At 31.3% G+C, this 22,717-nt stretch overlaps 1 protein-coding gene across 1 annotated transcript; it reads left to right on the top strand.

Moving 5' to 3' along the window:
- The first annotated feature begins 2,535 nt into the window (after positions 1–2,535).
- Positions 2,536–3,162, top strand: LOC145795741 (uncharacterized). Its single transcript, XM_082880621.1, has one exon. It carries the CDS (start codon positions 2,536–2,538, stop codon positions 3,160–3,162), a length of 627 nt encoding a protein of 208 aa, XP_082736747.1.
- The last annotated feature ends 19,555 nt before the right edge of the window (positions 3,163–22,717 follow it).

The raw sequence follows: 22,717 nt of genomic DNA, 5'->3' as shown, positions 1-22,717 counted from the left end.
GTGGATCATGCCGAGTGGAGATGAATCCTGCCTTAAGGCTATTGCTTTGGTTGAGTTGCCTTTTCGGACGTACTGTTGTAGCCAACCATCTTGTACCAATTCCTCTAAGTGATCCTTTAATTCATAACAACTCTCAGTATCATGGCCGTGGTCTTTGTGATACTCGCACTGCCTATCTCGTCGTCTCATGTCGGGAGGTCCCACCATTTTTGGGTGGCCATTTGAAGAATGGAAGGTGTTAGACTTTAGACATAACCACGCTGATCGGCTCCGACAACTCCGTATATTTCTTGTCCGCGCGCCATGTGCCCCTGCTGTCTACTTGAAGTTGTTCGTTAGCTCGGTGGGAACATTGGTCTTTTGATCGGCGTGAATCCCGTCTCTTTTCTCGTTTAGCCCAATGCCGTGGTTCGGGACTCTAAGGTGGCACAGAGTTTACCGACTGAACAATTTCAGGATGGGCCGTCTTGTTGGCCATGTTCCCAGCTTTAACCCGCAAGGCGTCGTCTGCCACTTTGTAGTATTCCTTAACTTTCTTCATCAACAACCAGACTGTTTTGGGGGGCCTTCTAGTCAATGAACTGCGGAGAGCACTGTCAGGATGCAAACCCATTTTAAAGGCGGTGATGGCCATGGAGTCGTTGCAAGCGTCATCAATAAGATTAAAGCACTCTCAATAGCGCGCCAAATACGCTCTTAGGGTTTCTCCAGGCTGGATCTGTATTGCCCAGAGAGAGTCGGCTTGTTTCGGCTGGACCTCGTTGGTGATGAATCTTGCCCCGAAGGATTTTTGTAATTGATGGAAACTCTTAATCGACGTCGGCTCCAACTTATAATACCATCTAACTACCAACGATCTCAAATTGCTCAGAAATATTCTGTACATGAGAGCTTCATCGTCTGCATGCAATGTCATGGCTTGCTTATAGTGACGGATATGATCCGTGGGATTTGATTTCCCATCGTACAAGGTGAACGACGGGGCTTTGAACTTCTTAGGTAGTACTGCCTTTGCAATCCGTCGCACAAAGGGATCGTGTTGGTCCTCTTCGTCTGAACCATTTCGTCTTTGCTTATGCCTTATACGTGGACTCTCTTCAGAGGAACTGGTAGTTTTGGGTCGTCCCTCCTTCTTGGGCTCCGGGGATAATGAGTTAGAGTCGCTGTTATTGTCTTGTTGTCGGGCTCGAGGTCGTCGACCACCTGCCCTCAGAGGCCGTTCCGGATCTTGGCGTACAGCTTGTTTGGACTTCGCCACTTCCAAGGCCAAATCCTGATGGAGACATTCGTTCTTCGTGATCATGTTCTCCAACCTCTGTTTGTTTTTCTTTGTTTGTTCCATGATCGCTTGCATTGTCTTATACGCTGAAGTCAAGGGTGAGTCGAAGTTCAAAGCGCGTCTTGTGCCGATAGTCTCTGATCCCAGCATATTTGTTGGGGTGAGATCATCTCTCGGTGTAGTTTCATCAACGATTATCGGAGAATCTTCCGTTGCGCCTGCCATGGATGTAGTTGAGTATTCCCACAGACGGCGCCAATTGTGGGAAAGGTGGTTTGGAAATACTCTTTGGATCCAATGGGATGCTCAAGATCCTCAGCTGGTAGCCTGAAAAAGAATGAACACTTCGGTTGGGGGTGCCGGAATTAGCACTCCGACGGATAAGTCAGTGTATGCTCTCTAGATTGCGTGTATCTTAAGTTAAACGTACTAATTCTCACATACCTCTTCTTGTTCGTCGTTCTTTTATTTATATATGCTCCTGGTCTTCTAGACAGGGCTTACTCTTGATCTGTCATGTACTTATGCACTCGCCCCCTCCATTATGCTGTATTCCACCTTTTAATCGCCCCCCTGCTTAACTTATTCGGCATCTGAAACGTCAGGGGTGGGGCCGGGTGCATACTATACACCGATTGGGAAGATATACACTCGGCCTATCTGCGTCTGCTTTTATTCGGCTACCACAGTAGTCTAGAGCCAACCAGCTAAGAAGTGGAGGACCCTCAAGGAACAACAGGACCCTTGCTGTCTCGGTACCTTATGCTAGGGGGCCACAACAACAGCAAGGGTACAATCCTGAATAGCGTAATGGGGAAGGGGCTAGAAGGTGCTACGAGTGTGGCCAAGAAGGGCACTTCAGGAACAACTGTCCTCAAAGGTCAGGCTACTACATCAATCAAGGAGGAGCCACTCAACGAAACAAATGAGCGCCAACTCAGGAAACATGAGCTGTGCAAAATTCCCAATCCAGTAGAGGCCAATCGCCAGCTAATCGGAATATGGGACAATCAAGGACTCAACAACCAGGAGATGCCAATGCAAGAAAACCTTGGGTGCCAAATCAGGGTGCCACCAGGAGAGTCTTTGCACTCCAAGAAGGAGGAGACAATGGAAATCCTTCAGTGATTCAAGGTATACTCATCCTTATGAACTCTTGCGTACAAGTCTTGTTTGATTCTGGGGCATCACACTCTTTTATATTTGCTTCATGTGTTGCAACTTTGGGATTAGAGCCTGAACGATTAGAAACACCTATGAGTGTAGCTTCACCACTAGGAGGTCAAACTCGAGTAGATCTTGTATGCAAATCATGTGAACTAGGAGTCTCTAGTTTACGTTTAACTTGCGACCTACAAGTCATGGAAATGTCAGACTTTGACGTTATCCTAGGAATAGACTGGTTTTCAGCCCATAGAGCCACCATTGATTGCTATCGGAAGACAGTGACTGCTTTCTCTCAGGACGAAACGCGATTTCAATTTAAAGGGGATAGACAAGATTCCCTATCACTGACACTTGAAAATTCAAAGTGGCACGATCACCTAGTTGGGTGGCTAGCCAGCTTAGTTCTGGAAGATAAAGATCGTATGGAACTAGGGTTATCTCGTGTGGTGTGCAAGTATGCTGATGTGTTCCCAGAGGAATTACCAGGACTACCCCTAAAGCGAGAAGTAGACTTTACTATTGAACTACAACCTGGTACATCATCGATCTCAATGGCACCACATCGTATGGCACCAGCTGAATTGAGAGAGCTAAAGACACATTTGCAAGAATTATTGGACAAGGAATTTATGAGGCCAAGCACGTCCCTGTGGGAAGCACCAGCCTTATTTGCTAAAAAGAAAGATGAGACACTTAGGTTATGCATAGATTACTAACAACTCAATAGAGTCACCATTAAGAATCGGTATCCACTACCGATGATTGATGACCTTTTCAATCCTCTTAGAGGGGCAAAGTATTTCTCCAAGATAGACTTCAGGTTTGGGTATCACCAATTGCATGTTCGAGAAGAAGATATTCTTAAGACTGCGTTTCGAACCCGTTACGGCCACTATGAATTCGTAGTGATGCCATTCAACCTAACCAATGCCCCAAGAGTGTTCATGAGCTTAATGAACAAAATATTCACGCCTTACTTAGATCAATTTGTGGTAGTTTTCATAGATGATATTTTGGTGTACTCCAAGTCTGAAGGAGACCATGAACAACATTTGAGAATGGCACTTCAAACTTTGAGAGAAAACCAATTGTATGCTAAGGCTAGTAAATGTGAGTTCTGGATGGACGAAGTAAAGTTTTTGGGTCATGTGGTATCTGAAAAGGAAATATCAAGTAGAAGCAGTGACAGAATGGAAGCAACCAAAGAACACATTCGAGATTCGTAGTTTCTTAGGATTGGCCGGTTACCATCGAAGATTCATTCAAGACTTCTCAAAATTGGCCAAACCAATGACACATTTGACTCAAAAGGGAGTAAAGTTTGAATAGAACGAGTCTTGTGAAAATTCATTCTAAGAACTCAAGAAAAGATTGGCGAGTGCCCCTATTCTCATAGTGCCAGAACGTGACGTTGGGTACAATGTGTATTGTGATGCTTTCATAGAAGGTCTGGGTTGCGTATTGATGCAGAATGGCAAGGTGGTGGCATATGGATCAAGGCAATTAAAGAACCATGAGAAGAATTATCCCATCCATGACTTGGAGTTAGCAACTATAGTTTACGCACTCAAAATTTGGAGACACTACCTGTATGGTGAAAAAATTGAGATATTCACCGATCACAAAAGCTTGAAGTATCTGTTCACCCAAAATGATCTAAACATGTGTCAGAGACGATGGATGGAGTATCTCGAGGATTATCAATTTACCCTTTCCTATCATCCCGACAAGGCTAACGTGGTGGCAGATGCGCTAAGTCGCAAGAATAGAGGGATTGTTGCTAGTTTAGCACTTAGAGAATGGAATATGATTAGAACGCTCAATGAATTTGGGGTACAAATTGGGGTTCAAGATGAAAGGCTTACCTTGGTGCTCAGATTGCTACGCCTAAAATTTTGAATGAGATATTGGAATCACAAAAGTACGATCAGGAGGTAGCATTCATCAAGGCACAAATGGAATCTAGTGAAGCCATGCCTGGTTGGGAAATTCACATTGATGGGAGTTTAAAATATTAAGGTCAAATGTTCGTGCCAAGAGACAACTCACTAAGGGAAAAGGTACTCAAGGAATTCCACCATTCAGTATTCGTAGTACATCCGAGAGGTACTAAGATGTACCAAGACTTAAAATGCCAATATTGGTAGGGCGTAATGAAAAGGGATGTAGCAAAGTTTATGTTTCAGTGCCTGACATGTCAACAAGTAAAGCTAAACATCAAAGACCGTCAGGAACACTTTAACCCTTATCAATTCCGGAGTGAAAATGGGAACACATAACCATGGATTTCGTGACAGGTTTGCCTCGGTCACCACAGGGACATGACGGCGTGTGGGTGATGGTAGACCGATTAACTAAGACAGCCCGATTCTTACCTGTCGGGTCATCAGATACGTTGGATTCACACAGCAGATTGTTCATCAAAGAAGTGATCAAATTACACGGAGTACCGGTTAGCATCGTGTCTAATCGTGATCCTCGATTCACTTCTCAATTTTGGCAGAGCTTACAGAAGGCAATGGGAACGAACCTATGCTTTAGCACGACATTTCACCCACAAACCGATGGGCAATCTGAAAGGACGATACAAACCTTGGAGGATATGCTTCGAGCTTGCATTATGGATTTTAAGGGAAGTTGGGAGAAACACCTACCTCTCGTTGAGTTCGCTTACAACAATAGTTTCCAGGCCAGTATTGGAATGGCACCGTATGAAGCACTTTATGGGCGACCTTGTCGGTCACCAGTCTATTGGACTGAAGTAGGGGAAATAACCTTGTTAGGTGTAGACTTGGTTCAGGAGACCACTGAAAAGATAAAACTGATCAAACAACGGCTAACCACAGCCCAAAGTCGACAAAAGAGCTATGCGGATCAAATGAGACGACCCTTAACATTTGAAGTAGGGGATCATGTTTTTCTCAAAATTTGACCTCGTCGAGGTGTTACATGATTTGGGAAGAAAGGAAAACTTACACCTCGATATGTGGGACCCTTCGAAATTCTAAGCAAAGTAGGAGAAGTAGCATACTGTTTGGCTCTACCACTTCAACTGGCTGGAGTACATAATGTTTTCCACATCTCTATGCTATAGAAATACGAGCAACACCCTTCTCACATCATCAATTTGGAGGAAATTAATCTTGATAAAGATATGACATTTGAAGAGAAGCATGTCAAAATTTTAGATCGTCGCGAGAAGGAATTACGAGGTAAAACCATACTATTGGTTCGAGTTCTTTGGAGACATCGTGGGACGGAAGAGTCAACGTGGGAACGAGAAGATATGATACGTGCCAATTACCCTCATTTTTTCGAGTCTAAAGGTACGAATTAATTTCGAGGACGAAATTTTTTTTTTGGAGGGTAGATTGTGAACCCACATTTAATTATTCTTAAAAGAAAATAAATAAATAAATTAATTAATTAATTTTATCCAGAGTCTATCTGAAATATATATTAGTGTAAAAGTTTGTTTTAAATTAACCCAATTCAATCACTAACAAAAGAGGTTTGGCAAGGTGGTTTGGAGTTATTTTAGCCACAAAAGATAAAATAGGTTATTTTAGCCACAACAAATAAAACATCACATCCAATCTATAATCATTACACTCTTCTCTCACAAAAAAAAAAAGTCAAAAAAGCCAAAAAGCCAAAAAGTCATTCCCAAACCAAGTTTTTTAGCTCAGGTTAAAATAGTCAAAAAAACCAAAAAGTCAAAAAGCCAACCTACTTCCCAAACGGTGGCTAAATACCTTAGTTAAAAAATCTTAGTGTATCAATTTTAAGAAATCCACACAAATATACACACACATACACACAAAAAAAAAAAAAAAAAAAAAAAAAGAATCAAACTTTGCAGATTTTTGGTGGCAACTTTCCACATGTTTGTTTGCATGTTAGTATAGGGAAGGAGAGCCCCTTTATGCTTCTTGGAAATGGGAAGGTTGGATAAAATGAAAAGAAAGAGGAAAAAAAGAAAGAGAGAGAGAGAGAGAGAGAGAGAGAGAGAGAGAGAGGTGCTCAGCAAAGGATCCGGTGATATTGCATGCATTGTACATATATACATGCATGCTTGTATTTGGTGAAGGAGGGAAGAAAAGAAAATTGCCAAGTTGAGTAGGGGGATAAGAGGAGGAGGAGATTAAGAAGGATATATATTTCCTACCATTTCAACACCACAATTAAGTAAGAAAACCCTCTCAACCCTCTTATTTTTTTTATTGTTGAAATTTTCAGATTATATTCATATGATAAAATGACTGACTTATAGATAGAAATTTTTATATATATGTATATAAATTTTGTGATGTGTGTATCAAATATTTGAAGATATTGATAGTCTCAAAGTCGTGGTATTATTGTGAAAATAAGCTTGCATGTGTAGTTTATACCATTAAAGAGAGGATTGAAGATTTTATTTGGCACTTAAATCTGCCAGAAACTTTGTACAAATTTTTAAACAATTTTAGACTCAAACTTTTGAGATTATTTCTTCTACAAAGTTGTTGAAAATGATATCTAGTTCGTCCACAAAAATTTTCTACAATTATTGAGTTTTTTACGAATTTATACAAATTTTAATTAAATCTGGAGCTGCAAGACAAATTTACTATATGTTTGAAAATTTATTAAAAATTCTATATTAAACCAAATCTGGTAATTTCTAAACAAAAAATGAAATTTGACAAGTCTAGTTTCATAATAAATTTTTAAATTATGAAATTGATTTATAAATTTAAGCATGGAATTAATTTAAGAAAATGTGACAAATCTGTGTCTTAAACTTTCTTGGAAATTTTCAGAATTATTTATAATTTATTTTTGGAAAATGCTTTCTGAAAAATGACTATAACATGTTTATTGAGTATTCTATAGATTTATATGAATTTTAGAGTTGTATAAGTAATTTATTTATAATTTTAATTGCGAGATATACATTCTGAAAAAAAAAAGAAAAAAAAAATTGGCAGATTAAGGAGAAATCAAAAAAAAAAAATTATCTCTTCAATTATTTATTTGGACAAAAATTTAATATTGTGCTAATCTAATCTTGTAGATTAAAAATCTATGCATGTGTGTGATTATGATTTATTTTTTCTTTTTAGTATCTACATTATTATTTCATACTATGGTTTAAATAAATTGTTTATTTAAATTTGTATATTTGTTTACTATTGTATGACATGTGTAATATTTTATGTTGGAAATTTTAATGAGTTGGTATAATATTATTGGTAATTAAATGTTGAGTTATTGTGAATATCTCAACAAGTAAAGAAATACGAAATTTAACCAATGATACATTAAAATTTAAAAATGATGGGGTGAGCCTAGTTTAGAATCTTGCGCAAGTGAGTTGTGAACCCTAACATGGCACGGGAAGGTATTTTGACTCTTATCGGTATAGGCGATATAAGGTTGGTGGTACGGGTGTCACAACATAGACCATTCCCTTGGGGCAACCGTGATGTCACGACGCAGGTATGTAACCCTGGAACGCGGGCATCATTGGTAGTTACAGTAAGTAACATTTGAACATTTGAACATTTGACCAAGGGGGAGTCACAATTGTCTGTGGCTATTGCTTAGCGGTTGAGTGGAAATAGTACTCCGCGGGGAGTTACTTAAATTTATCTGATAAACTAAATCTATGAAAATTTAAAAAGAAATGTGGGAATATTCCTTATGATGAAATACTGCTTCCGTTTGTTATATTTTTTTTTATTTGATTTATTATTATCTATTGTTATTATTTCAATTGGTAACATTCCTTTTATGTTTACTAAATGTTACTTGTTATTCTGTTACTACACATTATTCATAAATTATGAGTATTATTATCGGGGTGGGTATTTTCGAGTTGTAGTATTTTATTGAGCTCGCCGCTCACTAGCATTCCCGTTGCCCTAGCGTTTTATGCCAAGTACCGAAGAAATCAAAGGAAACACCGAGACCTTGCAAGGTGACACTCAGCCTTGGTTAGCTTGAAGAATGCCCAAGATCCATGAACCATTTTTCTAAGTTTCTAGTTTTTGTTTTGTGTTATATTTGTGTTGTTTTTATGTACTAAGACTAAGTTTTAAGTTTTTATTGGAGTTATAATTTAAGAACTTTTAATTTCTGGGTTGTTAATTAATGTTAGTAATATTGGTGACAACATTGATGAGGGGTTAATTATTAACAAAATTGATTTTAAGTTCTAAATCTTATTATGATGTTCTCAAATCTTGGGGCGTCATAGGTATTTTGGTCATTTTGTTTTAGTTTGTCCTTATAGACAAACTATTTTTGCACTTAGACTTTTGACCAAAGAAAATGTAATTTTGGACTTTTAACCCGATCACTCAATTTTAAAACATTCTCATATCATGATCTAGAGATGGTAGGAAGAAATGTTAACACCTTCACTCTCTTTCTCTTGCTCTTATCCAATTATCTTAAAAGGTTTTCTATATATTTATCTCCTCTCTATTCTCTATTTATTATGGGAGGGGAAGGATGGATGGACGAACAGACGGGTGCTGTTGAATCCTATGGGATCTATCCTATGTCTTATTTCAATAATTTGGATGGTTTATTTTCTAAAATTTTATGTATAAAATTATTCATAAAAAAAAATTTGATTGACCCGATATTTATAACTACATAATTTTATTATATATATATGTACTAATGGTAATTCGTACTATGCACAGGGCTTTATAATAAATGAGTTATTACAATTTTTTTTGTGGTAACTTGTGTTATGATATAATCTGTGTTATACATGGAATTTATAGTTGTTAAATAAACTTCATGTTCTTTTTTATATTATGCAAAAAATATATCAATTTATAATTTAAGAAATTAAGATAAAAATCAAAATTATTAGTGAAAACATCATGTCATAAGAAATATTTTTTAGAAAGTTAAATAAAAAAGTATTACACGTAAGGAATACAATGTATAAGTTTTGAATAATTTTGAAATAAAAAAAAAAAAAAATTAGCTAAGCCCAAATGTTGAAACTTTTTAATTTTGCACAATTTGCTCTCAATTTGTTCATAACTACCTTAAAAAATATCAGCTTTCATATAAATTTTCATATTTTTTACACACATATAGATATATATATATATACATGTATATCAAAAAATTAATAATAACAAAAATCCCGTCCTATTACTCACTTTAGTTTAGCTCATTCCCTCTACTATCCAAAATGCCTTCTCCAAATCATTAACCTATTACTCACTTTAGTTTAGCTCATTCCGTCTACTATCTAAAATGCCTTCTCCAAATCATTAACCTATTGAGGCCAATGGCGGCAATGGTCTTGGTCTCTTTACATAATTGTCGTGGTGTGTCATGTTGTTGTCGTGGTAATGATCATGATTGCGTGACTGACAATGGTGTATTGTAAATAATCGAGTTGATATATATAATATAAAATAAAGAAAATAATATTCAAAGAATGAGTACAAAAATGATGGTAGAAGTCACAGCTATCATGGTTGGTCAAATAAGTAAGAAAAAGAAAATTAAAAAAGAAAAAGAAGAAGAAGAAGCTATTCTTGGCTTGAGTGACAGAAACTCGTATGAGTAAATGGAAAACATAATGAAAAGAAGAAATGAGAGGCTATAATATATATGATAGAGGGAGAAAAAAAAATAGAAGTAAATCGTGTGATCTATTCAAATTAAAGATTTAGATACATATACTTTTGATAGATATATATTAACAAATCATATCGTTACCTAAATTTCATTATTTCAAAATTTTTAATATTTAATATATGATAGGGGAAAAGAAAAAAAAATGAGTAAATCATGCGATTTATTGAAATAAAGATTTAAATACATGTTTTGATAGATTTAGATTAACAAATCATATCCTTATCTAAAATTTTTTATTTCAATTTTTTTAATTTTTTTTTGTTTGACATTTTATTATATTCAAAAATTGAAAATTAGGGAAATGAAGTAAGAGAGATTTCAGGAACCCTCGTGTAGAAGAGAGAACGTTTCGGGTACTAGTATGGACATTTTGAAAATTGTAGAGAGCCCACTACATTTTCTTATATATATACTAGCGGTAACTCGTGCGATGCACGAAAAAATAAATTATATACATTTTATGTAATATATAAATTATTTTAATCTTGAATTATATTTTAATAGCAGCAAGCCATGATGTTAGGCCATCTAGGTTGATGTTAACAATAATTAATCTACAAAATTTCACAATAAAAATTTGATATACATAAAAAATTGTTAATTATAAAGATTGTTAGGATAATAGTATTACAATCACTTGCTAACATAAATAATTTGTATCAGACTATAGTGTCATGCAAAAAAAAAACAAAAACAAAAACAAAGCATTAAAAGAAATAAATTTTATAAATTATCATAAATTTACTTATTTTAAATCAATGATTTATATTATTATTGTGGGGCCAAATTATGAATAAATCTCAACTTTTAATTATAATTTATAAGTAATCATTCTCCATAACTTGAATAATACTTGCATAGTTTCTACAACATTTAAAAAAAAAATCAAGATAAGAATTTCATAGATTATAAAAATTATATAAGAAAATAGTTTAATCCATTTTATTTATAAAAAAAAATGATGACAAATTATTTGAATCGTATTTGAAGAAATATAACAAATGATAGCTTTAATCATTATATACCCCCAAAAAAAATTATATAGGTTACTCAACAACAAAATGGTCGAATATAACTAAAGTCATGGACATTGAATTAAATCATATGGACTCTAAATTGATAATATAATCTAATAAATCAACTAATAATAAAAGAGAAATATCAACAAATATGTAGTATTTCTCTACCATCTTTGTATTATATTCATTAATTTCATATATCATATAAAAGTTTTACTTGTCTCAATCTTTCAATAAAATAAGCACCAAGAAAACAAAATTGATAAGAAATTAGTTCTAAACTTTATTATTAAAAAAACAGAAAATTTAGAGATGGGATTGAAAAAATACTATAACAAATGAAAATCTTATAAAAATAAATAAAAAGAAAGAAAAAGAAAAAACACATAGCAATGATCTAATGTAAACTATTTTTAAAAATTAAAAGAAAGAATATCAAATTATTACCTTGGATAAATATAGTGACGGAAAATAATTTTGTGAGATTTTTGTATTGCCTTCTCCCATACAACTTTCATTATTTAATTATTAATACTCTTCTTATTCATAGCCAACCATTCTTTTTATATATATATCTTTATCACTTGGTAGATAATAACAAATAATAAAAATTATGAGGAGTAGGTTAAGAGGAGATAAGAAGTTATAGATAAGAGTATTTCACAAGATAAAAAATTCAAAATAAAAAAGATAATATGTGATAAAAGGAGAAAAAAAATATAAGTAAACCAAAATAAAGATTTAGATAGATATGTTTTTGATAGATATAGATTAACAAATCATATATTTATCTAAATTTTATTATTTTAATTTTTTTTTGTAAATCAATTAGTTAATCTTTATCTCTATCTGTAGACCATGGAATTAATTTTTATAAATTATTTATCAATTCTTATATGTTTGTTTATCTATAAGTCATGAAATTATTATTTTTCAAATAATTTTTAAAATTTTTATCTTTATCTAAAAGTCATGAAATAAATTTCCATAAATTATTTATGATTTTTTTATATGTTTATTTATAATGAAATTAATTAAAGTACAAAATGAAGGGCAAAAAACATGAGTAATTTTTTTTTAAATCAATTTTTTAACCTTTATTTTTATCAGTAGGCCATGAAATTAATTTTTATAAATTATTTATCAATTTTTATATGCTTATTTATGGGAAGAAATTTTAAATTATCTATAAGTTATGAAATTAAGTATTTAATTTTTATCTTTATCTGTATACCATGAAATTAATTTTCATAAATTATTTATCAGTTTTTATATGTTTATCTATATGGAGGAATTTTGAAATTCAAATCTTTATCCATGAGCCATGAAATTAATTTTCATTTTAATTAATCAAACAAATAGAAAATGGAGGAAAATAGAAAACACGAAAGACAATCAAAAAGGGTTGCCACGTAGGAAAGAGATAATTTTAAAATTATGAGAATTTAGGAATGAATATTTACAGATTTTTGACAAAACCACTATTATTTTAATTTTTTTTTGTAAATCAATTAGTTAATCTTTATCTTTATCTGTAGACCATGGAATTAATTTTTATAAATTGTTTATCAATTCTTATATGTTTGTTTATCTATAAGTCATGAAATTATTATTTTTCAAATTTTTATCTTTATCTAAATGTCATGAAATAAATTTTCATAAATTATTTATGATTTTTTTATATGTTTATTTATAATGAAATTAATTAAAGTACACAATGAAGGGCAAAAAACATGAGTAATTTTTTTTTAAAATCAATTTTTTAACCTTTATTTTTATCAGTAGGCCATGAAATTAATTTTTATAAATTATTTATCAATTTTTATATTCTTATTTATGGGAAGAAATTTTAAATTATCTATAAGTTATGAAATTAAGTATTTAATTTTTATCTTTATCTGTATATTATGAAATTAATTTTCATAAATTATTTATCAGTTTTTATATGTTTATCTATATGGAGGAATTTTGAAATTCAAATCTTTATCCATGAGTCATGAAATTAATTTTCATTTTAATTAATCAAACAAATAGAAAATGGAGGAAAATAGAAAACACGAAAGACAATCAAAAAGGGTTGTCACGTAGGAAAGAGATAATTTTAAAATTATGAGAATTTAGGAATGAATATTTACAGATTTTTGACAAAACCACTATTATTTTAATTTTTTTTTGTAAATCAATTAGTTAATCTTTATCTTTATCTGTAGACCATGGAATTAATTTTTATAAATTATTTATCAATTCTTATATGTTTGTTTATCTATAAGTCATGAAATTATTATTTTTCAAATTTTTATCTTTATCTAAATGTCATGAAATAAATTTCCATAAATTATTTATGATTTTTTTATATGTTTATTTATAATGAAATTAATTAAAGTACAAAATGAAGGGCAAAAAACATGAGTAATTTTTTTTTAAATCAATTTTTTAACATTTATTTTTATCAGTAGGCCATGAAATTAATTTTTATAAATTATTTATCAATTTTTATATTCTTATTTATGGGAAGAAATTTTAAATTATCTATAAGTTATGAAATTAAGTATTTAATTTTTATCTTTATCTGTATACCATGAAATTAATTTTCATAAATTATTTATCAGTTTTTATGTGTTTATCTATATGGAGGAATTTTGAAATTCAAATCTTTATCCATAAGTCATGAAATTAATTTTCATTTTAATTAATCAAACAAATAGAAAATGGAGGAAAATAGAAAACACGAAAGACAATCAAAAAGGGTTGTCACGTAGGAAAGAGATAATTTTAAAATTATGAGAATTTAGAAATGAATATTTACAGATTTTTGACAAAACCACTACATTTGATTATATATATAGTACAGATATATATAATATATATAATATAATAGTGGTAACTTGTGTGATGCACGTGTATATATAGTTTAAAATGAATAATTTAAAAATAGAATTGCAAAATATATGATGTATTATAGCTCTAGGTTTAATATCATCCACATTGATTGTCTTTTATTATTTATTTTTGATGAGATTTTGATAACTAAAAACATAAAAAGTAATTCAATTAAATAAATAAATAAATCAAAAACAATTGCAGTTAAACATCAATTGAAAATTATGTTTTGCTATGATTATTCTACTATCAACCTACAAACAAAACAAAATAAAAAACTCAATTATTCAAGTTTCTTATCCAAAAAACAAAATTAATATCAAATGCAAAAGAGAAAAATGCATTAGAATTGCATAAAGATACACAAAATTAAATAGAGAAAATGTCATTTTGAACCCCAAATTTTCACGTATTTTTCAATTTGAACCCCAGACTTCAATTAATATCAATTTTACACCCAAATTTTTGAAATTTTGATCAATTTGACCCCTACCGTCACATTTCGTTTACAATTAGACGGAATGTGCTAACGTGGCATCAAAATTCATTTGGAATTTCATTTTAACTCCCCAAACTATACCTTAAAAATCAATTTTCCCTCCAAATATAAAAAATTAAATTTAAATATTTAATAAATAATTTTTATCTCAATAATGAAAATTTTAAATTTTAAATAATATATACTTTGCAAAAAAAATAATAAAAAATATAAAAATTCTCATTTAAAATTATCTTGAGACTGTGAAGTACGGATAATTTGACAAACATATCATACCCGTACCAGGTACTTACTGACGTATAATAATTCTGTATACATACCGAATACACAAAATACGTACTCATATTTTTCGTTCTTAATTTTTGGCGTACTCAGACATATTTAGTATATATCCAAATCGTGCCATATCTCAGTCAAAATAGTATTTTCTTCTACTACAAAAATAAAATTCCTTTTGCTAAACTTCTTTTTCATTTTTAGTTTTGTGCTTAACAAGGTTTTAAAATTAAGTTATCATCGGTAAGTTATTTAATATAATAATATTTAATTTTGGTTTATCTTATAGTTGTACTTTTGGCATTAAATGTCAATTGTATGTTGGATTTAACAAATTAAACTATTTTAATCAATTTTTGTATTATTTCAAATTAAAAATAAATATATTTTTACAGACGTATTAAGTCGTACTCGTTCCCTACTCTTTTTTTTTTTTTTTTGGATTTTACCGTGTTGACGTACATGTATCGTACCCTACTTTTTGTTTTTATTTCACCACTTTTTGAACTGAAAATTTCTTGTCTACTCTACGTGTGTATGAGCAATTGTAACTAATTTATTATCCAAATTAATTTCAATAGAATTGATCAACTAATAATAATTTTAAAATTGAGTGGGAAAAAATTTTCAAAATTCGATAAGTACCTAGTACGGGTATGACACGTTTGTCGAAGTACCCATACTTCATAGTCTCAAAATAATTCTAAATGAATTTTTTTATATTTTTTATTATTTTTTTGCAAAGTATATATTATTTAAAATCTAATTTTTTTTCATTATTGAGATAAAAAAATTATATATTAAATATTTAAATTTAATTTGTTTTATTTGGGGGGGGGGAAATTGATTTTTAATGAAATTCTTAATGAATATTGGTGTCATGTCAGTACATTCTGTCTAATTGTAAACGGACTACTGGGGCCAAATTGATTAAAATTTTGAAAGTTTGGGTGTAAAATTGATATTAATCGAAGTTTGGGGGTCAAATTGAAAAGCTTGTGAAAGTTTGAGGGGCAAAATGATACTTTCTCAATTAAATATCACATAAAAACACATAAATCATAAAACTATGTGAATCCATCACCAAAATATCCTCGAAAGATAAAATTTTAAGCAAAAAAATAGAGTGAACACTCAATGTCAAAGTTAAATTACTCTAAAATTCTCAAATATGAAAGAGTTTTTTAGTTTCGTGGGAAATTCTTTATGAGAATGATACACAAATAATTTTCTTACACATTGTTTTTTTGTTGCAATTATGGTACATAATATTCAACATTGATGCAATAAAAAGAAATGTAAAAACTCTCTAGCCATCAAGCTTGGTATTATATTTATGATCACCTACAAAAATTAAAATTTAGACAAAAATTGCAAATGTGTGAAATATTTCAGCCATACTTATAATAATATAAAAATTGTATATAGAGAAAGAGAGAGGAGAAAAGAAAAAGAGCAACACAGAAATAATTTTCTTACACATTGTTTTTTTGTTGCAATTATGGTATTTAATATTCAACATTAATGCAATAAAAAGAAATGTAAAAACTCTCTAGCCATCAAGCTTTGTATTATATTTATGATCACCTACAAAAAAAAATTAAAATTTAGACAAAAATTGCAAATGTGTGAAATATTTTAGCCATACTTATAATAATACAAAAATTGTATATTGAGAAAGAGAGAGGAGGAAAGAAAAGAGCAACATGGAACACCAAGACCATTGGGTTTGAGCTCAAAAAGTAATAAACAATTAATAATTCAACCCCACTAGGTAGCTCGAATAAGCTTTGGTTCGAATGAACGACGTCGTTTTGGCACCTCTTTTTTTTTTTCTTTCTTTTTCTCTTTCTCTTTCTCTGTCCTCTTTTTCCATCCTCTGTTTTTTTCCTTTCTTTCTTCTTTCTTCTTCTTCTTCTTCTACATTGTTGAATGAGACCAAACAAAAAACAACACACACACACAGAGATATGGGAATAAGAAGAAGGAGCTGGGTCTGCTGCTGGGTAACATCTTCATTAACAATTTTTTTTTCTTTTTCCCTTCATCTTCAGATCAACATCATCATCATCATCTTCAACATTATCATCATCTCTAGATCTTCATCATCTTCTTCAACAGAAATTGTAGGTAAATAAATAAAAAAAATTCAAAGAAGAAAGAAGAAGAAGAATCGCTCAAACCCAAAACCAAACCCAAAAATCAAAATTCAAAACCAAAAATCAAAACTAAACTCAAAACCAAACCCACAACCACAAATCAAGATCGAAACTGAAACCCAAATCAGACAAAATCAAACAAAAATCAGTTCAAAATCAAACCCAAATATACTGAGTGAAAGTGTTTGAATGTTTTTTTTGTTTCCAAGAATAGAGATAGAGAAGAGAGGAGGATACAAATCTGGTTCGTCGTTTGTAGAGAGAGAAAATGAGGAGGGAAAACAAGAGTGATTAGAGAGAGGAATTGTCATGACCCACTCCTGTACCCAAGGGTTAAGTATCGTGATGGCCAGTAACTGAAGTTACCTACGGCCAATTCATAAACAAATTAATAAACGCAAGCGGAAGAAATATTTGAGTAAGGGTACCAAAATAATCATTGCAGCTTCTATTTTTATTACAAAATATATTGACCAAAAAGGCCAACGTTTACATATAAATAATATCATAAAAATACTGGGTGTGTGTCTAATCCGCAATCCGACTTTCCAAAAAGTTATTTATGAATTGCACGGTTTCCTGAAAATTGGTAAACAACTATAAGCACATGGCAGAATGAGAAATATTATACCAAGAGTATAAGGGATACGAAATAACCATGGATAGTTATGTAGCCAAAACATTTACATAAACAAATCATTTGAGTAGCAGAAATCATTTTAGTAGCAGAAACTGAAATACAAATATTATATAAATAGATAACCATAACCACGGTACAAAACAGAGGTCACAGAAGTGACAATCAGAACAGAGGTACGGATTCAAGAGGTGGCTCGTACGGATTCTAGAGGTGGCTCCCACAATAGTGTAGCACTTAGCTCCGCACAGCACTTTGGTCCGCACAGAACAGAGGTCAATGGATCAGAGGGCCACAAAGTAACAAAACAGAGGCCAATGATTATTTAAGTCCCCAAATGCGTGAGACTCTCGTGGTGGTACTTACAAAGCATAATTTTATATAAGGTTATAGCCAAATATTCTTTAAAATATAAACAGACATATCCATGGATTTCCTTTTAAGCAAATAGGGTTCAGAAGATAAACCACGAAACTGAAACATTTATAAAACATAATTTTTATTAAAAACATAATTTGTATAAAACAGATTTTGGTAAGTTAAAACATACATAAAATATATTTTGGTGACTCAAGATATAATATAACTCACCTTAACTTTAATACCTTACACTTTCTTTCAACTATCACAAATCCTTTCAACTTTCATTATTTTCTCCTTCCTTTCCTCTCTTTCTTTTTCTTTCCTTTCCTTCTCTCTTTCTTTCTTCTTTTCTTTCCTTTCTTTTCTTCCTGTTTCTTTTTTCTTCTTTCCAGCGGACGCCTCCTCCTTTTTATTGGGGAGAGTTTATACATGGCAGATTTCAATATTCATTACAAAGATTCATTTTTATCCTTAATAGATATTTAAGATAATTATCTTTTGACTCAATATTTTAATATAATTATATAAATAATTTAATTTTTAATTAAATTATACTTTATCATATACTAACAGAAAATTAATTATTTATTTTACTACCACACCTATTATTATTATTTATATTATCTATATTATTATTATTTATATTTTGACCCCTAAACTTTTAAATAATTATATTATTTTACAAAATAACACATAATAATATATAATAAATTATATATTTTCCGAACTGAAATTAGTATAAATTCTACAGAATAATTAAAAAATTGAGTTGTCACAGGAATGAGAGCTGAATGCTTTTTTGCTTTCAAGAATAGTGATAGACAAGAGACGAGAGGAAAGGAAAGAGATGGAGCGGCGAGAGAAAAATTTCGGGCCATTCGAGCCTCAGTTTTTCGAACTACAGAACATTTTTGTTAATAATTTAGTATTCATGTTGGTGGACAAATCTTTAAATTTGAATACAGATGTCCCTATTTGATTTCATTAATAATTTTGTATGTATTTATAATCAATTGAAATATAAATGTTTATATAGAAAGAAAGAGATGTGAAATTGGATAGATAGATATAGATTATCTTTATATAGATTTTCAATTCAATTATTTTTAAATTTTATAATAACTTTCTCTTCTTTTGTTTTTTTTTTTTTTTCCTCGTTGATTAGTTTGTATTCGGATAGCTATTGTTCTAAAAGCATATTATTGTTAACTTTCCCTATCTTTAAAAAAAAAAAAAAAAAAAAAAAAAAAAAAAAGAAGGCATATTATTGTTAAAGAAAATAGATTCATTTTAGGAGATTGACCAATGAATTTCATATTTTGGATTTGTAATCCATATAGTCCTATATTTTTTTTTATGATCCATTTAGTCCTTTTAGATGTGTAATGATTCATTTGCCAACCACATTGGAGTGACACATTTAGAAAAATACACTAAAGAGTTTTTTAGTATCACATTATACCCGCTATGTTATATTGACACATTTAGAAAAAAAATAAACTAAAGGATTTTTAATTTTTTTAGAGTATCACATCATATCCGCCACGTTGGAGTGTCACATGTCACGTTTGGAAAAAGTACACTAAGGAGTTTTTATTTTTATTTTGAAGTGACACATCATATCTGTTACATTGTTACGTTTGGAAAAAAACTACACTAAGGAATTTTAATTTTTTTTAGAGTGTCATATCATACTCGCCACATTATCACATTTAAGAAAAGTACATTAAGGAGTTTTTATTTTTTTTAAAGTGTCACATCATACCTGTCATATTATCACGTTTGAGAAAAGTACATTAAAGAATTTTTATTTTTTTTTGAAGAGTCACCTCATACCTATTATGTTGTCACGTATGAGATAAATAAATTAAGGAGTTTTTATTTTTTTTTGAAATGTCACATTATACATGCCACTCTCACATTTGAAAAAGTACACTAAGGAGGAATTATTTTTTTTAGAGTAAAAGTTTTTGAGTGTCACATCATACCCGTCACGTTGTCCCATTTAGAAAAAATACACTAAGGAGTTTTTAATTTTTTTGGAGTGTCACATCGTTGGAGTGTGATATTAATACCTGTCACATTAAAGTATTACATCATATCTCTTACATTAATAAAATGATATAACTGTCTACCAAAACACTACCAAAATAAAAAATAGGACCACACGAAAAGAAACTCTTCACTAATAGAACTTAACAAATCAATAGAAAAAACTTAAGATTAATTAGAGTACTTGTTTGTGAGATAGAATTTATTGGTAAATATTCAAATTATTTTTAATGGAAGTGATGGGAGAGGAGTGAATTTGAAACTTAAATACCATATAATTTTTAAAAATTTTAAATTTTATAAGAAATTAGGAATAGAGATTTAGAAGACTAAGAGTATATCCACTACATTTTTCATATATACAGTATACATAGTATAGATAGATAGAGAGAAGTATTAAATATGTGAAAAGTATAATTTTTAAAACAAATCATTCTTTATTTTGAAAATAAAAAGAGATAAAATTATGTGTTTATGAATATCAAATCAATTTTTTATTTTTATTATTTTTTTTTCCTTATAGATTATGTACATGCAAAACCTTACAAAATTATGGGTCTGAATCTGTCACGACCCGCTCTCCGTACCCAAGAGTTAAGTATCGTGATGGTCAGTAACTGAGGTTACCTACGACCAATTCTTAAACAAATCAAATAACGCGAGCGGAAGTAATATTTAAATAAGGGTACCAAAATAATCATTGGAACTTCTATTTTTATTACAAAATATATTGACCAAAAAGGTCGAGATTTACATAGAAAAATATCATAAAAGTGTTGTGTGTGTCTATTCCACAACCTCGCATCTAAGACTTTTCAAAAGCTATTTCTGAATTACATTATTTCCTGAAAATTTGTAAACAACTATAAGCACGTGGCAGAATGAGAAATATTATACCAAGAGTATGAGGGACACGAAATAACCATAGATAGTTAGTTAGGCCAAAACATTTAAGATACCTTAGTCGAAACAAATAATCTTTTAAGTCGCAAAACCGAGATTATTTTCATTTAAGTGACAGAAACTGAAATACAGAAATTATGTAACTATATAGCCATAACCACGGTACTGAACAAAACATGTAACGCCCTCAAAATAAACCCATTATATATATCATTGACATGCAATATTTAAAGAAAACAATTCATTAATTCATTCATTAGAGTATTACTAAATAAAGCATTACATGTAACATCAAATTAAATGCCCTACGGGCTAACATCTTTCCAAGCCAACACTTGGACACAAAAATATGAGTTCTAACTCAAATACAAGTAAAGCCCTAGGCTTGAATGTTTACATGTACTATCAATAAAAAAAACAATTAACTAGTCTTCAAAATCCAAAAGCCAAATCCTCCCAAGCTAAGTCCTTGGTGGTAGCTTATCACCTGAACCTGAAAATGATGTTCCCATAAAGGGTGAGCCACAGCCCAGTAGAAAAATACTAAACCAAATATAAGCATTGAATAAAGCAATAGCATCCAATAGATGGTTAACCGAGATAATCAATTACATCATTATACAGTCTCATGACACCTATGTCTATGACACGTTTCACTTTTGACTATTATCAATATGGCTCAGAACCTGGCCAAACTTACAACAGTGAACTATATATATTATATTCACATTACTTCCAATATCAATCAAACAAATGAGACTCAGGCTCATATCAAAACACGTCATACTTCCCGTTTGATACACATTTTAGTGTTGTATCAATGACATGTAAAAACACTTCAATATAATAAGCACACATAATAGTGATGCTAATGGAGTCCATCCCCTATCTCCTCCCAAACAAAATCCGGTTTAGAGGTCCATCCCCTATCTTCCCCTAAACCGTGGAGTACATCCCCTATCTCCTCCCAAACAATATGCATATGCAATGCTCAATCAATACATGTATTTTCTGTATTAATTCAATACTCTAAATTTATGACTTAAACAAATTGATTAGTTTCAATTTTCCCTAATCCACATGCAATGTCTACAACAAATACGACCATCCTCCACCGATAGCCCAAAACAGTTATTTCTAGACTGGAAATAAATATATCAACATTTAAATAGGCGAGTGATTTAAGTTATCCAACTACACCATTTAATCAATGAATTCCTCAATTTCATGAATTAAACCAAATTCCCCAATTTCCTTAAATTAATTATACAAATTAATTTATTAATACAACTAGGGTTTTTCCCAAAATTATTAAAGTATCCCCAACATATCAAAATACCAAAACTTAGAACAAAACTTATAAGATGGAGTAAGAAATCCCTACCTCGAAGAAAATAACCCGAATGGAGAAGACGGAGATGAAGACCCAAATTCCAATGTGCTTCAAACCACCAAACGTTCAGATTAAATGGAAGCCCTCGACTCACTCTATCTTTTTAACAAAGAACTTAGGGTAGAAATACACTCTAAGTAGATCAAACCTAAGAGAGAAGGTGTGTAGGGAGAGGGAGAAGACGGTTCTAGGGTTTTAGAATCAAAAGGGAGATGAAAAATGACCCAGAAAGTCGGGTCTCGGATTTATGTAGTCGACTCCCCGCTCGAGCGTGAAAATCCCCGCTCGAGCGTCAGACACAGACTTACACTCGATCGTGAAAAGAGCCGCTCGAGCGTCGATTGCACACTTCCAGAAGTTTTGCAGGCGATGGTACCCGTTCGAGCGCGAAACTCTCCGCTCGAGCGGAGGGACTGCAGAGTAAAGTACTG

This window comes from Camellia sinensis, chromosome 7, assembly GCF_055761805.1.
Source record: "Camellia sinensis isolate YWXY chromosome 7, ASM5576180v1, whole genome shotgun sequence".
NCBI lineage: Eukaryota > Viridiplantae > Streptophyta > Magnoliopsida > Ericales > Theaceae > Camellia > Camellia sinensis.
Note: the sequence above shows the minus strand (reverse complement) of the source record. Positions and strands in the feature narration are given on the sequence as shown.

Excerpts from the sequence above, each read along its gene's own strand:
- LOC145795741 (XM_082880621.1), top strand. The coding sequence starts at position 2,536 with ATGAGTGTAGCTTCACCACTAGGAGGTCAAACTCGAGTAGATCTTGTA.